The following is a 16,963-nucleotide window of genomic DNA, read 5'->3' as shown; positions in this document are numbered from 1 at the left end:
ACCAGATCGCTGCCCGACAGATTTCCTGGATGGGCACACGGGCGAGGAAAGCCAGCGATGACGCCTGCGCCCTGGTAGAATGCGCAGTCACACGGCCCGTAGGAACGTGGGCCAGCTCATAGCAGGTCCTGATACAGGACGTTACCCATGAGGATAACCTCTGCGAGGAGATAGGAAGCCCCTTCATGCGGTCCGCTACTGCCACGAAAAGTTGGGGGGATTTGCGGAACGGTTTGGTCCTCTCCACATAGAACACGAGAGCCCTACGGACATCAAGCGAGTGGAGCTGTTGCTCCCTGCCTGAAGAGTGAGGTTTCGGGAAAAAAACCGGGAGGAATATCTCTTGGTTGATGTGGAAGGTCGAGACCACCTTGGGGAGAAAGGCAGGGTGTGGCCTCAGCTGCACCTTATCTTTGTGGAAGACTGTATACGGGGGGTCTACCACGAGAGCCCGGAGTTCCGACACCCGCCTAGCTGAGGTGATAGCTACTAGAAAAGCAGTCTTCCAAGAGAGATAGAGTAGGGAGCAAGTAGCTAACGGCTCAAAGGGGGGCCCCATGAGCCGAGACAACACCAGGTTAAGATCCCAGGTTGGAGCAGGGAGTCGGACGTTAGGGTATAAACGTTCCAGCCCCTTCAGGAATCTAGTCACCGTCGGGTGAGAAAAAACGGAGCGGCCATCCCCACCCGGGTGAAAGGTGGAGATAGCTGCCAGGTGGACCCGCAAAGACGATATCGCCAGGCCCTGTTGTTTGAGGGACCAAACATAGTCTAAGATATTGGCCACCGAAACTTCCATAGGGCGGAGACCTTTCTCCACGCACCAACAGGAGAAACGCTTCCACTTGGCTGAGTATGTCGCTCTAGTGGAAGGCTTCCTGCTGCCCAAAAGTACCTCCCGTACCGGGGTGGAGCAGCGCAGTTCAGAACCGGTCAGCCACGCAGGAACCACGCCGCTAGGTGCAGCGACTGCAGGTCCGGGTGACAGAGAGTCCCGTGTTCCTGGGTAATCAGGTCCGGGTGAAGGGGCAGGGGAACTGGGTCGGCTATGGCCAGGTCCAGCAGCATGGGGTACCAATGTTGCCTGGGCCACGCCGGGGCTACCATGATCACGCGAGCCCTGTCCCTGCGCACCTTCAGAAGGACCCTGTGGACCAGTGGGAACGGGGGAAACGCGTAGTACAAGTGGGTCGTCCACGGAATAAGGAAGGCATCCGCTATAGACCCGGGCTCCCTGCCCTGAAAGGAGCAGAACGCCTGGCACTTCTTGTTCCCCCCGGACGCGAAGAGGTCCACACGGGGATAACCCCACCTCTGGAAGATTGAGAGGGCGACGTCCGGGCGAAGGGACCACTCGTGTGATAGGAAGGATCTGCTCAGGCGATCCGCCAGCGTGTTCCGTACTCCGGGGAGGAAGAAAGCCGTGAGGTGAATGGAGTGCGCTACACAAAAGTCCCAGAGTCGCATCGCCTCGTGACATAGGGGAGAGGATCTGGTGCCGCCCTGCTTGTTGATATAGTACATGGTCGTCGTGTTGTCGGTAAACACCGCGACACAACGACCTCGAAGCTGGTGACAGAACGTTTGACATGCAAGGCGGACCGCTCTCAACTCCCGCATGTTGATGTGCAGCTTCACCTCCTGCCGGGACCACAGGCCCTGTGTTCTCAGGGTTCCCAGGTGGGCCCCCCAGCCGAGATCTGAGGCATCCGTTGTTAGGGACACCGAAGGCTGAGGTGGGTGGAAAGGGAGCCCCGCACACACTACGGACTGGTCTAGCCACCAGCCGAGAGAATCTAACACCCCCTGGGGGATTGTGATCAGCATGTCTAGCGGTTGCCTTGCCGGCCGGTAATGTGCGATGAGCCACAACTGGAGGGGCCTCATGCAGAGCCGAGCGTAACCGGTCACAAATGTGCATGCTGCCATGTGGCCTAACAGGGTTAGACATGTCCGTATTGATGTCAAGGGGGCTGCCCGCAATCGCTGAACGATCGCCGACAACGCCTGGAACCTCGGTAACGGCAGAAGAGCCCTGGCCACGGTGGAGTCCAGGACGGCCCCGATGAACTCCACCCTCTGCGTGGGGAGCAGGGTGGACTTGTCTATGTTGATCATGAGGCCCAAGGTAGCAAACAGGCCGGTGATCCTGCGGACGTGGCTGCAAACCTGTAGTTCCGACGTGCCCCGAATTAACCAATCGTCTAGGTAAGGGAACACGTGGATACGACTGCGCCGAAGATGTGCCACAACGACTGCCATGCATTTTGTAAATACCCTCGGGGCCGTAGAAAGGCCAAATGGGAGGACTGCAAATTGGTAGTGAAGGCGGCCCACCACGAATCGAAGGAAACGTCTGTGGTGTGGCCAAATGGCAATGTGAAAATAAGCGTCCTGCATGTCGAGGGCGGCGTACCAGTCTCCCGGATCCAAGGAATGGGATAATGGTCCCCAGGGATACCATGCGGAACTTCAACTTCACTAGGTATTTGTTGAGCTCTCGCAGGTCGAGGATAGGCCTGAGGCCTCCCTTGGCCTTGGGGATCAGAAAGTAGCGGGAATAAAACCCCTTGCCTTTCTCGTTTTCCGGAACCGCCTCTATAGCTCCTTTGTTGAGGAGCGTCTGTACCTCCTGTCGAAGGAATTGCTCGTGAGAGGGGTCCCTGAAGAGGGACGAGGAAGGGGGGCGGGAAGGAGGAAATGATATAAACAGCAGGCGGTATCCCGTCTGCACCGTGCGCAAGACCCAGCGGTCCGATGTTATTTGGGTCCACGCCGGGAGGAAAAACGAAAGGCGGTTGGAAAAAGGGGGGGAAGGATCCGTGGGGAAAACTGTTACTGCGCCCTCGGGCGCACCTTCAAAACGAAGGCTTGGGCCCAGGTGGGGGCTTAGAGGAGCTTTGATTCTGCCCCCCTTGGTTCCCCGAATGCCTACGCCTTCCATTCCTGCCATGGCGCCTATTGAGGTCCTGCCGTTGGCGGAACTGGGGGTATGGCCTGCGCTGCTGTTGCTGCTGTGGCCGGAAGGGTCTGCGCTGCGTTCCCGGCGTGTGCATCCCGAGGGAGCGCATAATGACCCGATTGTCTTTGAGACTCTTAAGTCTGGGGTCTGTCTTTTCTGAAAACAGGCCCTGGCCTTCGAACGGGAGGTCCTGGATGGTGTATTGGAGCTCCGGTGGAAGGCCAGAGACCTGAAGCCAGGAGATACGGCGCATCGTTACCCCTGAGGCGAGGGTGCGGGCAGCCGAGTCTGCAGCGTCCAAAGAAGCTTGCAACGAGGTTCGTGCAACCTTCTTGCCCTCGTCCAGAATGGCTGCAAATTCTTGGCGGGCCTCCTGTGGCAGCAGCTCTTTGAATTTGTCCGCTGCCACCCACGAGTTAAAAGCGTATCTGCTGAGCAGGGCTTGTTGATTTGAAACCCTGAGCTGAAGGGCCCCAGCTGAGTAGACCTTGCGGCCGAGGAGGTCCATACGTCTGGCCTCCTTGGATTTGGGGGCTGGAGCTTCCTGCCCATGACGCTCCCTCTCGTTCACCGACTGCACCACCAGGGAACACGGTGTTGGGTGGACGTGGAGGTACTCGTAGCGCTTGGAGGGGGCCATGTACTTCCTCTCGACGCCCCTCGCCGTAGGGAGGATGGAGGCCGTTGACTGCCAGATTGTATTGGCGTTGGCCTGGATCGTCCTAATGAAGGGTAGGGCGACCCTGGTGGGAGCATCAGATGAGAGGATGGTGACGATAGGGTCCTCGATCTCAGAGACCTCCTCGGCTTGCAGGCTCAGATTCTGAGCTACTCGCCTAAGGAGGTCTTGGTGCGCCCTGAGATCCAGCGGAGGAGGGCTACTGGAGGAGGTGCCAGCCACCGCTTCATCGGGGGAGGAGGATGAGGAGACCTCCGGCAAGAAAGTGTCCAGTGGGGGGTCCCCCTCAGCCCTCGCCTCTGTCTCAGGAGCAAGAGCAGGGTCTTGCTGCTTCGATCCTTCCTCTCCATCCGGGGAGGGAGGGAGGCGAGACAACGAAGCCTCCGGCACCCTGTGCTCCGCCGTTGCAGGCCTCGCAGGAAGCGGTTGGGGGCCCTGGGCTTGATGGTATGCCCAGGGGGTCCAAAACCCCCACTGCTGCGGACCCTGGTCCTGTTGCGGAGGATCTTGAAACAATGCCGCCTGCCTGTCGGTGCCCAGCGCATACACGCTGTCTGCTTGAGAAGACACCGACGGCTGCCTAGAAGGCCATGGCGGAGCCGACCCCGGCTGATAAGGGTCTGCGCGGGTCGGCACCGAAGATCTTCTCGGTGCCGGGGATCGGTACCGGGAGTCGTAGCGGCGCCGGGATTGGGACCGGGTTCTGTCTCGGTGCCGGGATCTGGAACGGTACCGGCCGCTGCTTCGGTGCCGGGATCGGGACCGGGACCTGCCACCGACGCGGTGCCGGGAGGTCGACCGGGACCAGGACCTGCCACCAGCTCGGTGCCGGGAGGTCGACCGGCGCGGTGAGTGACGGCGAGACTGGCTCCTAGAGTCACGGTGCCGGTATCGACGGCTGGAGTCAGACCGCGACCGTCTGGAGGTCGATCGGTGCCGCGAGTGCGACCGGTACCGCCGAGGGGAGCGGTGCCGGGACTGCGAGCGGCGGCGGGATCTCGAGCGACCGTGGCGTCGGGACCTGGATCGCGAGCGCGAGTCCCGAGACGGTGCCGTCATCATGGGCTTGCCTCTAGATGCGACCCGCACCGGAGGTACCGGGGGTGGCGGCTGAGTAGACTCAGTTAGGGCGATAAGGTCCCGTGCCGAGGCGAAGGTCTCCGGAGTGGATGGGACCAATAGCTCAACCCCAGATCTTATGGGGGAGCTTGGCGGCACCGGACTCGACGGACCCACCGGGCCCGGAGTCGACGGTGCCGGTAGTGCCGCGGCCGATGTCGATGCCGGGCGCTCCATTCGGGTCTGCCTGGCTGGAGTAGCAGACGTTGACGGTCTCGCCTCTGCACCCGGTGCCGGGGAAGGTCGGTGCCGGGGAGTCTTCCCGGTGCCGGTGCGATCCGGTGCCGGCGCCGAGATCACGGTCTGTGAAGCTGCTGGGTCAAGTGCCGCCTCCATGAGCAGAGTCCTGAGTCTCTGGTCTCTCTCCTTCTTTGTCCTGGGCTTAAAAGCCTTGCAGATGCGGCACTTGTCCGACCTGTGCGATTCCCCCAGGCACTTCAGACACGCGTCGTGGGGGTCGCTAGTTGGCATAGGCTTTTTACAGGCCGCACACTGCTTAAAGCCCGGCGAACCAGGCATGAGCCTGGTGCCGGGTGCCGGGAAGGGCTACAGCCCAGACCGGCGAACAACTATATACAATACTATTTACACCTAATTAATTAACTAACTATACTTAACGATCTAACTAACAACTGTAACAATAACGGTAGTTAACCAGGAGAGCTAGGGACGTGGAGGACAGCTATGCCGCGCTCCACAGTTCCAACGACCGACACGGCGGTAAGAAGGAACTGAGGAGCGGGTGGGCCGGCAGGGGTATATATCGAGCGCCATGGCGGCGCCACTCCAGGGGGCGACCTGCCGGCCCACTGGAGTTGCTAGGGTAAAAAGTTTCCGACGAACGTGCACGTGCGGCGCGCACACCTACCTGGAATGGATGTGAGCAATCACTCAAAGAAGAACAGGCTTTTGCATGGCACTGTTGTAGCCATCTCAAGATATTTATATGCCAGATGCACTAAATATTCATATGTCCCTTCATGTTTCAACCACCATTCCAGGGAAAATGCATCTATGCTGATGACAGATTCTGCTTGATAACGATCTAAAACAGTGCGGAGTGACACGTGTTCATTTACATCAACTGAGTCAGATACCACCGCATCGGAGTGTAACTCTTTTAAGACTTCTGAAAGCATGCTCCACACCTCGTCCCTCTCAGATTTTGGAAAGCACTTCTGATTCTTAAACCTTGGGTCCAGTGCTGTAGTTATTTTTAGAAATCTCACATTGGTACCTTCTTTGTGTTTTGTCAAATCTGCAGTGAAAGTGTTCTTAAAAGGAACAACATATGCTGGGTCATCATCCGAGACTGCTATAACATGAAATATATGGAAGAATGCGGGTAAAACAGAGCAAGGGACATACAATTCTCTCCCAAGGTGTTCAGCCATAAATTTAATTAAGACTTTTTTTTAAACAAACATCATCAGCATGGAAAGATGTCCTCTGGAATGGTGGCCGAAGCATGAAGGGGCATATGAATGTTTAGCATATCTGGCATGTAAATTCCTTGCAATGTCAGCTACAAAAGTGCTACGTGAACACCTGTTCTCACTTTCTGGTGACATTGTAAATAAGAAGTGGGCAGTATTATCTCCTGTAAATATAAACAAACTTGTTTGTCTTTGTGATTGGTTGAACAATAAGTAGGACTGAGTGGACTTGTAGGATCTAAAGTTTTACATTATTTTGTTTTTTAGTGCAGTTATGTAACAACTACAACAAAATCTACATTTGTAAGTTGCACTTTCATGATAAAGAGATTGCACTACAGTACTTATATGAGGTGAATTGAACGATATGATTTCTTTTACCATTTTTACAGTGCAAATATTTGTAATAAAAAATAATAATATAAAGTGAGCATTGTACACCCTGTATTCTGCGTTGTAATCAAAATCAATATATTAGAAAATGTAGAAAAACATCCAAAAATATTTAATAAAATTTAATTGGTTTATTGTTCAACAGTGCAAACTGTGATTGTGATTAATTTTTTTAATCATGATTAATTTTTTGAGTTAATCGCATGAATTAACTGCAATTAATTGATAGCCATAATGGAGAACATAATAAAAACCCATCCTCTCAAATTATCATGATCAAAAACAGTCAGTAACAGTATTTGTATCAATGAGTATAGTCAACTATGAACCACAGCTCTGATATTGCTAAGCAATTTTGGGACAGTCTCTTTGTTATACGGTGCTTAGGACAATGGGGTCCTGGTCTATGACTAGGGATCCTAGGTACTACCTCAATACAAATAATTAGTAATAGTAGTAATTATAATAATAGTTCTCTGTGTTTGAGAGAAGACAGGGACGGGAATGAAGGATATTTCATGGTGACAGAGTAAATTAAATTTTGCCATGAATTTATTGGGTTGCTGACAGAGAATTTGGTCTCGTGTTATAGAGTACTCAAGGCCTTGATTACGTTATACAAACAACAGCCACCTTTTGAGCAGCCACCACAATATCTATCTTGATACCTAATGCTCAAACTGCTTTTACATACTTTACATACTCCATTTATGGCAGCTTATTTCCACAAAAGCAGATTTGTACAATTCTCTTTCAAAGTACACCTCTACCCCAATGGAACGTGAACTAATATAACATGAATTCAGATATAACACGGTAAAGCAGTGGGGTGCCCCAGGCCCTTTAAAGTGCCACCTGAACCCGGCTGCTTTACTGCGTTATATCCGAATTTGTGTGGCTCCCCAGGCACTTTAAATCACCGCCTGAGCCTGACTGCTGGAGCCCCGGGGCTTCAGCAGCCGGGCTCGGGCAGTGATTTAAAGGGCCAGAGGCTCTGGCCGCTACAGGGAGCCCCAAACCCTTTACATCCCTGCCTGAGGCCTGCTGTCAGAGCTCCAGCGGTGATTTAAAGGGCCAGGGGCTCCCCACAGCAGCTGGAGCACCGGGCCCTTTAAATCCCCATCAGGGCTCCACCATCTGGTCTCGGGGAGTGGTTTAAAGGGCCAGAGGTTCTGACCGCTGCGGGGAGCCCTGGGCCCTTTAAATCCCTGCCTGAGCCCTGCTGCCGGAGCTCCGGCAGTGATTTAAAGGGCACGGGGCTCCGTGCAGCTGCTGGAGCACTGGGTCCTTTAAATCACCGCTGGGGAAGCTGGTCTAGTCCAGCACAGCGTAGTGGCTCTTGCCGGTACACCTTACTGGACAGTACCCGATATAACGTGATCTCACCTATAAGGCGGTGAGATTTTTTGGTTCCCGAGGACCACGTTATATCAGGGTAGAGGTGTATGTGTGAATAAGTTGCAGACCCCTTTGAGCAGACATTACATTTGCAGGTAGAGAGATTTCTTTAAGAGACTATAGCATAGAATCATAGGACTGGAAGGGACCTTGAGAGGTCATCTAGTCCAGTCCCCAGTACTCAAGGCAGGACTAAGTATTATCTAGACCATCCCTGACAGGTGTTTGTCCAACTTGCTCTTAAATATCCCCAATGATGGAGATTCTACAACCTCCCTAGGCAATTTATTCCAGTGCTTAACCACTCTAACAGTTAGGAAGTTTTTCCTAATGTCCAATCTAAACCGCCCTTACTGCAATTTAAGCCCATTGCTTCTTATCCTATCCTCACAGGTTAAGAGCAACAATTTTTCTCCCACCTTCTTGAAACAACTATTTATGTACTTGAAAACTGTTATGTTCCTTCTCAGTCTTCTCTTCTCCAGACTAAACAAACCCAATTTTTTCAATCTTCCCTCACAGGTCATTTTTCTAGACTTTTAATAATTTTTGTTGCTCTTCTCTAAACTTTCTCCAATTTGTCCACATCTTTCCTGAAATATGGCATCCAGAACTGGACACAATACTCCTGTTGCGGCCCAATCAGCGCGGAGTAGAGTGGAAGAATTACTTCTCGTGTCTTGCTTACAATATTCCTGCTAATATATCCCAGAATGATATTTAATTTTTTTGCAACAGCATTATACTGTTGACTCATATTTAGCTTGTGATCCACTATGATTACCAGATCCCTTTCCGCAGTACTCCTTCCTAGCTGGTCATTTCCCATTTTGCATGTGTGTAACTGATTGATCCTTCCTAAGTAGAATACTTTGCATTTGTCCTTATCGAATTTCATCCTATTTACTTCAGACCATTTCTCCAGTTTGTCCAGTTCATTTTGAATTTTAATACTATCCTCCAAAGCACATGCAACTCTTCCCAGCTTGCTGTCGACTGCAAACTTTATAAGTGTACTCTCTATGCCATTATCTAAAGCATTGATGAAGATATTGAACAGAACCGATCCCTGCAGGATCCCACTCGTTATGCCCTTCCAGTATGACTGTGAACCACTGATAACTACTCTCTGGGAATGATTTTCCAACCAGTTATGCACCCATGTTATAGTAGCTCCATCTAGGTTGTATTTCCCTAGTTTGTTTATGAGGAGGTCATGTGAAACAGTATCAAAAGCATTACTAAAGTCAAGATATATCACATCTACCACTTCCCTCCATCCACAAGGCTTGTTACTCTGTTAAAGAAAGCTACCAGGTTGGTTTGACACGATTTGTTCTTGACAAATCCATGCTGACTTTTGTTTATCGCCTTATTATCTTCTAGATGTTTGCAAATTGACTTTTTAATTATTTGCTCCATTATCTTTCCAGATACAGAAGTTAAGCTGACTGGTCTGTAATTGTTCTTATTTCCCTTTTTATAGATGGGCACTCTATTTGCCCTTTTTCAGTCTTCTGGAATGTCTCCCCTCTCTTCCGTGACTTTTCAAAGATAATTGCTAATGGCTCATATATCTCCTCAGTCAGATAGCTCAGATATCTCCTTGTCTTGTATCTACAATTCAAATGAGCCTTACTTCTTACATTTAATAAGAATAGAAGGAAATCTTATTTGTTAACCTTTCTTGAAGACAGAAAAAATGATTGGATAATTTCATTTCATATCTTTGTTTTACTGGCACTGAATAACTAACAGCTCAATGCAGAGGAGGCTCTCTTATGCAAAATTTCACAACCATCACCTCTTTAATTACAGCAATGAAGAGGTCTTGGAGTGACAATTATATTCCTCTACTAAAATCCAGCTTCCAGCTCTAATGGGAGTAATCTATTCTCAGTATTTCCTCATGTATCCATACGAAGGAAAATGGGTACTTCCTTGGAAAACTGGACATACCAATTATAATTCCTGAATTTTAAAAGATTTAGGATACTTCAAAGATATTTTTATCAAAGTACCTTACATGATATTTATTTGGAATGCTTAACTAGAAAAACCGGGCAGAGGCAAATTATATTCCCTTAAAACACCAATATACATGTAATGCTGGACCCCAAATGTATTTTTCTTTTACCCATCACTCACTCACACACAGAACAAAACATATGTAAGCATGACAGAAAACTTTTTCTTTGAGCACAGGAACTTCTGAGCTCTAACCCTGAATCTGTAATGACTTGCTCTGTGGCTTGGGGCAAGTCATCTCTCTTCCTCAATTTCCACATCTGTGAAGGTGGGATAACACTTTACCTACCTCACAGGGGTGTTATGAGAATTAATTAGCTCATCTTTGAACAACCACTTTGAATATGAAAAGTGCTATTTAAATGCAAAGTATTATTTTTCTATAAATATGCAAAAACCAAGCACCTGCACTAATATATGCATAAAACCAAAACAAAATTATCCCTTCTCTATACACAGATGAACACAATGTTCAAATGCACTACTCCCATCCATAGGCAGGTCTCTCAAACCTCCCCTACTCCAAACACATACAATCATGTCTTCTAAGATATGTAAATTATATATTTAATGCTTGTTTTTATAAAACGTGTATATATTGTGTCATAAAACTATCTATAAAAAACAACTGAAAGAAAACAAAAAATGCATTATTGATTAAAAGACCCAACCCCTAGATATCATCTTCCCTGGCTCCATTCTAATAAGTCATCATGGTTTACAGGTGGTCTCTGACAAATAAAGTGAGAAGAAAAGATGTCTAGAGTACCAAATGAAAGAAGTGGACTGGATCTGACCAATAGCACTATAACAATTTTAGAGCCTTTTTGCAGTTGTTGTGCATGAGGCAAACAGGAATTCATCTTTTTAGCATTGGCTTACTCCTGATCAGCAGAGTTGTTTCAAGTAATGGACAGCTTTGGTTATTCCAACTGAAGCGACTACCTCCCATTGTGAGGAAATTGCATGTTATTTTGAAGAGAAAATTGATTGGCCTGAAATATCCACTTCAGCAGATGCAGAGCGATTAAGCCTTTTCTGGCTAAGTTTAGGCCAATGATGCTCCCTGAGATACTAGAGACATTAGGAATATTTTGTGCTACAATCTGTGCTTTGCAAACAAGTGCTTCTTTTCTGAGCAAGGCAAGCAGGGAAGAACAGCATCCCCAGCTGGTGGAGACTGCCAATGACTTATGTAGGACAGGTTGCTGATTTCTGTAAAGGAAGTTGTTGTGAGGCCATTACTTGGTGTTGATGATAATAGCCAGATTTTTCTCAGGATCGCAATTTTCTATTTTTGGTTAAGATTCCTGTGGAAAAACAATTCTCAGAGCATTTTGACATACAAAATCTTCCTGACCCCTGTCAATCTGGGTACAGACTGTGGAGTATTCTGGGTGCCTTGCTAGATGATCTTCTGATAAAGATCAAGTGTTCATACTGACACTGAGGAGTCCGATGGCACCTTAACAAAAGCTTATGCCCAAATAAATCTGTTAGTCTTTAAGGTGCCACCGGACTCCTCATTGTTTTTGTGGACACAGACTAACACAGCTACCCCTCTGATACATATTGGCACTGTTGACTTGCCTCATTTTCTTCCATTAGGGTTTACAGACTTCATTCCTATCTCCTAAAGAAGTTCCAGATGGTCATCGCTGGCAAATGCTTTTCTGTCAAAGAGTGGTCCCTCAGGGCTTCATCTTCTTTCTTTCTACTCCATCCAATGTGCATACAGACCAATTAAGGAGATATGTACTATGGTGTTTTAATATGCCTCTGATAACCACGCTTTCAAATGCCTTACCTAGCATTTGATAGATGCTGCCCCATGGATAACTGGCTGAAGCTCAGCCTAGGCAAGAAGGAAGTGAAATTGGTAAGACTGGGGAAACAACCCAAACATATGGCAAGAATTATATCTGGCCATACAAATGAGAGTGGGTTTCTCTATCATTTATTACTCAAGTTTGCAGTCTATGGGTACTGATGTAACCCCAAGTGCTGTTAGATGATTGCACAGCAGCGGTAAATCACGACATTTTTTCATCTGCATCTGGTCCAGAAGGCATAACTATTCCTTTCAGATGTGGCCTTGCTATTATGGTATCACATTGTCACTTTCATATTACACTACAGCAATGTGCTGTACATGGAACTTCACCTTAAGTCATCTAGGAAACTGAAGTTAGTGCAGAATGTGGCAGCTGTGAGCACACCATACTTACCGGATTGGGGATTCTACCCTGGGAAGTAGTGACTCTGAAAAAAACGTGAGACTCTTGGTGGATAATTAGTTGAATATGAGCTCCTAGAGTGATGTTGTGGCCAAAAGAACTAAAACACGATCCTGGCATGTATAAACAGGGGAATCTTGAGTAGGAGTAGAGAAGTTATTTTACCTCTACATTTTGCACTGGTGGGACTGAAATACTGTGTCAAGTTTAGTGCCCACAATTCAAGAAGGATGTTGATAAACTGGAGAGGGTTCAGAGAAGAGCCACGACAAAGATTAAAGGATTAGAAACACACAATTTATAGTAACAGAATCAAAGAGCTCAATCTATTTAGTTTAACAAAGAGAAGGTTGAGAGGTAACTTGATTACACTCTATAAGTACCGACATGGGGGGCAAAAATATTTGATAATGGGCTCTTCAGTAGAAAGGTACAATTACAATCCAATGGTTGGAAGCTGAAGCTAGACAAATACAGACTGGAAATAAAAACCTTACCTTTTTAATAGTGAGTGTAATTAATCATTTGATGAATTTACTAAGGGTTATGGTAGATTCTCCATCACTGAATTTTAAAGTCAAGATTGGATGTATTTTTCTAAAAGATATGCACTCAGAATTATTTTGGGGAAGTTCTCTGGCCTGTGTCAAACAGGAAGTCAGACTAGATGATCACAATGGTTCCTTCTGGCCTTGGAATCTGTGACTCTGCTCTTATCTGCATTGGCTGCATGTTGGTTTGCAGGTTGAGAGAAAGGCGTTGGTATCAACCTACGAAGCCCTAAATGGCTAGGGACCTGCCTCTCTGAGAGATTTCCTCTCCTCTATGCCAGATTGTCAGTAATTCATAACTATTAGATTCTGTAGCTCTGTAATACTTTTATAAAATGTACTTTGATTCATAGGACCAAACGAACTGTCTAACACCTGCTTAAGTTACAGCAGACATCCAGCATTATCTGGCGAACTGTCTTGCTCCAAAGCTCAAAATTTTCAAATGTAATTGAATGGATCTCCACAGGGTATGATTTAATGCATTGAAGACTTATTTAGTATAGGAATCAGTCATCTTTCACAACAATAGAAATCCACTTAATAAAATGTTCTTCAAAGTGACAACAGACTGATATAGGATCATCGTAAGATTTCTCTACATTAAAAAAAAACTAATATGAAACACATCCTCCTGCTAGGAATGACATATGTTTGTTCTCAGACATCAGGGAGCCTTTTCTTTAAGCCTGGGTGCACTAGCTGTATAAAATGGCACAAGTTTTATTCAGACCTATCAGAAATGAAAAGGGATTGTTTTATTTATGAATCTATCCTTCAGTATTACTAAAGTTGTACCGGAGGAAAAAAATAGGTTCTCTCTCCATCCTGTAACACTTTTACTTTTATCAACTAATAGGCACAAGGATTAAGTAACAAGCAACACCACTATCTTTCGAATATCTCACACAAGTGCTGAAACGTTTATATAAATAAGCTGCACTTTAAGCCTACTAGACTGGTTTTACTGTATATGGTAAATCAGATCAGATCAGAACTAAAGAAACTTCTCTATTCCAGGCAATTGTATCCTTAAACCACATTTTTCTGCCTCATGCCCATTCCATACGCCACCCATCATGGAGCAGGCAGAAAGCTTTCTGCCTCATACAAAGATCTGTGAAATTCTATAATGAAACAGTGATCACAGAAACAGAAAGTAATATTCTTGGCACAAAGGGATCCAAAAAAAAAACAAGCATAAGGATTTTCTAATGTATTCTGATAATTTTATATATAAATTATAAAGAGACACACACACGTCATTCAGAGTTATGGTAAATAGCTGTTCAGTCTAACTGCCAGAACCAAGCTGTCTAACTCTCACCAGAATTTGTGACACACAGTTACACATACACTGGTGCTTTTGATTCTCCCATTGTGATCTAAGGGCTCAATGCAGGTCCCACTGAAGTCAATGGTAGTCATTTAATGGGTGTTGGATCAGGTTCAAACGGAACATGACCAAAAACTGAGGAGCCTACAGTGTGCCATATTTTTTCATGCATAAAATAGACTGAAAGTGTATAAAATAAATCTAAAAGCTTCTCTAATAGATCAAGTTTTGTGTGAGGGGATAACACATGCACATGTATAATATAGTTACAGACAGAAAATATAGTGATGATAATAATGATGTTAAATCTTTTAAACACAGGTATCAGAAAACACTATATTGTGTTTTCCACATTAGCAAACCGTGTGTTTAAAATAAATATGTACGGCTTTCCACCCCCACCCAAAAAAGCATAAGTGGATCCTTAAAGAAATAGGATCTCATGCAAACATAAATAGAAAGTCATGTAGATGGAAGGATCATCCTGTAGTGACTGCTTTGCAGAAAACAGGAATCAAGTCTGTAAAGCTTGGTGAGGGGAAGGGAGAGGGAGAATTTCAAATAATATTGCAAAGGCTCACCAGTTTGCCACCAGTGATCCAACACTGGGACCTTGAAGACTTTTTTGGACCATTCTAATGTCTCCACATCACAGCGTTCACCAGCTACAAATAATGTTCGGAACCTAAATAAAATGGTAAAAATTTTAAAATGTTAATGCTTGATAAGGAAAGGTAAAACAGAAAAGGAATATATTTCCTCTTAAACTTTAGAAACATGTGTTCTATGTCCAAGATGTTGAAGGGTGGAGAGTGTGTTTCTGGTCCAGCTTACTGAATGGAAAATGCATTCCTATGGATATTAATGTATACTACTTAATATAATACTTTAAAATAGCCTCTTTTTCAAAATGTGAAGGCCTTGGGCATCATGACTAGCTCAACAATTCAAGAAAAGTAAACAAATATAAAAATGTATTAAAAACAAAACAGGCACAATATAGAAATTGTGTACAGTGTCAATAGCTACAAAACCAATACAATATACCAAAAAGGAGCTCTGATTGTGAGCCTGGAGATTGCTGAGGTTTTCGTAAGGGTATAAAGGAGACCAACGGATGGCAGAACGTTGAAGATGGAGAGTAGGCTTGTGTGTGTTATGTCAGCATATGTTCCTAAACAAGGTAGAACTATGGAAGAGACAGAGAGCTTCAGAAATGATCTGGCAGAGTTAGTGGTCATGGTTGAGAGTGGTGATTAAAACTGCCATGCTGGTGAAGGGTGCCCAGTGGACGGAATGGTGGGTAAATCTGGCTTTGGTTAAAAAAAAAAAGTCAGAAGGAAAGAAATGGGTTGAGCACTGTTTGTTTAATGGGTTCTCAGTGGCAAATACATGGTTCGAAAAAAGAATCCCACCTGGTGACAAGCTACAGTGAAAAAAGCATGCCCCAGGTGGACTATATTTTGATAAGAAGAGAACATATGAAAATGGTGAAAGACATAATCTGTCAATATAACCTTTTTGTGACAGAACAACAAAAGTATAAGCTAAAAAAAATTGTAGTCTGAGAAACCAGGAAAGAAGATGATGCTGAGGAAGAAATTGCATTGGTGGTTATGTAAATGGGTTGGGGGAGAGAGAAAGAGTTCTGCCAAAAAGTAAAGGAAGGCTTTCATACTTTGACAAGAACAGTGAGGGAGAATGGAGGAAGTTTAAATAATATTTCATCAAAGCAGCAGAGGTAATGTGCCAGAATGAGTGGTAAGATGGGGTGCTTTCAGAAAGAACAAGCTGGTGGTGGAAGTCTGATATAAAAGAGAAGTTAAAAAGAAAGACTGAATAATTCAGAGAGTTTGAGGAAGCAGCTCGGGATCATGAGAATCAAAAATGCAAGCAAAAATTAAGGCTAAAAAGGCAGTTGGCTAAGGTAAGAATGGTGGCAAAGGGGAATGATACTGAAAGCTGGAGGAAGATGGTGGCAGGAACTTGGTTTTGGGGCTGGACAAACAGAAAAACAATGAAGCACAAGGTATGAAGAATTCTTTATGTGAGAAGAATGGGAATTGTGTGGTGAGTGACTCTGTGGAGATGGTAGAGGTATGGAAAACATATTTTCATAGGCTGTTAAATGAGAAGTGAAAGCTGCAAATGCAAGCACCACCAAGTATCAGGAAGTCTCAAAAGATACTGATCTCTACAGAGGAGGTAGAAGCAGCACTGGACAAGAGGAAGACTGGTAAAGCAATTGGTTAACATAAATATTGTTGATATGATCAAGGCCACTGGAGATACTGGAATAACATGGCTTCACAGATATGTGATTTATTAGACCAAGGTAGGATACCAGATGACTGAAGAATGGGATTGATTGTGCCTTTTTGAAAGGATAAGGATGATGCAGATTATCCAAACACCTACTGGGGCATCATCCTGTTCTCAAAGCCCTTGAGAGAATTTTGGAAGCAAGACTGAGATGCAAGGTATAGGAAACTATAGGAGCAACATAGCTTTTCAGAAGGGAAGGAGTACTATAAACACAATATTTGTAATGAGACAGAAATTTGAAAGTATGATAAATGGAGGACTTAATTGCTATGCAGTACTGACTAATCCTGAGAAAAGCATGTGTTCTGGTTCCTTGGGAACTGGTGTTTGGAATATTGAGATGGACAGGAAAGAGACTTCAAGAAGTGGAGATGACAAAAGAACTGCACCAAGGATCACAAGCTAAGGTGTTAACAATACATGGAATTTCAGAGATTTCTGAGGTGATGTGGGAGACAAAGCGGTGTGCTGAGTCCACTTCTCTTCCAGTTATGGAGTT

At 46.0% G+C, this 16,963-nt stretch overlaps 1 protein-coding gene across 3 annotated transcripts in view; it reads right to left on the bottom strand.

The window, feature by feature from the left end:
- Nucleotides 1-16,963, bottom strand: part of ACSS3 (acyl-CoA synthetase short chain family member 3) — a 173,372-nt gene that overhangs the window by 57,390 nt on the left and 99,019 nt on the right. For all 3 annotated transcript variants that reach the window (XM_050935246.1, XM_050935237.1, XM_050935255.1), the window contains one exon: nt 14,721-14,824. In XM_050935246.1, the coding sequence (XP_050791203.1) occupies nt 14,721-14,824 (104 nt within the window). The remainder of the gene's footprint in view (nt 1-14,720; nt 14,825-16,963) is intronic.

This window comes from Gopherus flavomarginatus, chromosome 1 (genome assembly GCF_025201925.1).
Source record: "Gopherus flavomarginatus isolate rGopFla2 chromosome 1, rGopFla2.mat.asm, whole genome shotgun sequence".
In the NCBI taxonomy this organism is placed as follows: Eukaryota; Metazoa; Chordata; order Testudines; family Testudinidae; genus Gopherus; species Gopherus flavomarginatus.
This window is presented reverse-complemented; position numbering and strand designations above follow the sequence as displayed.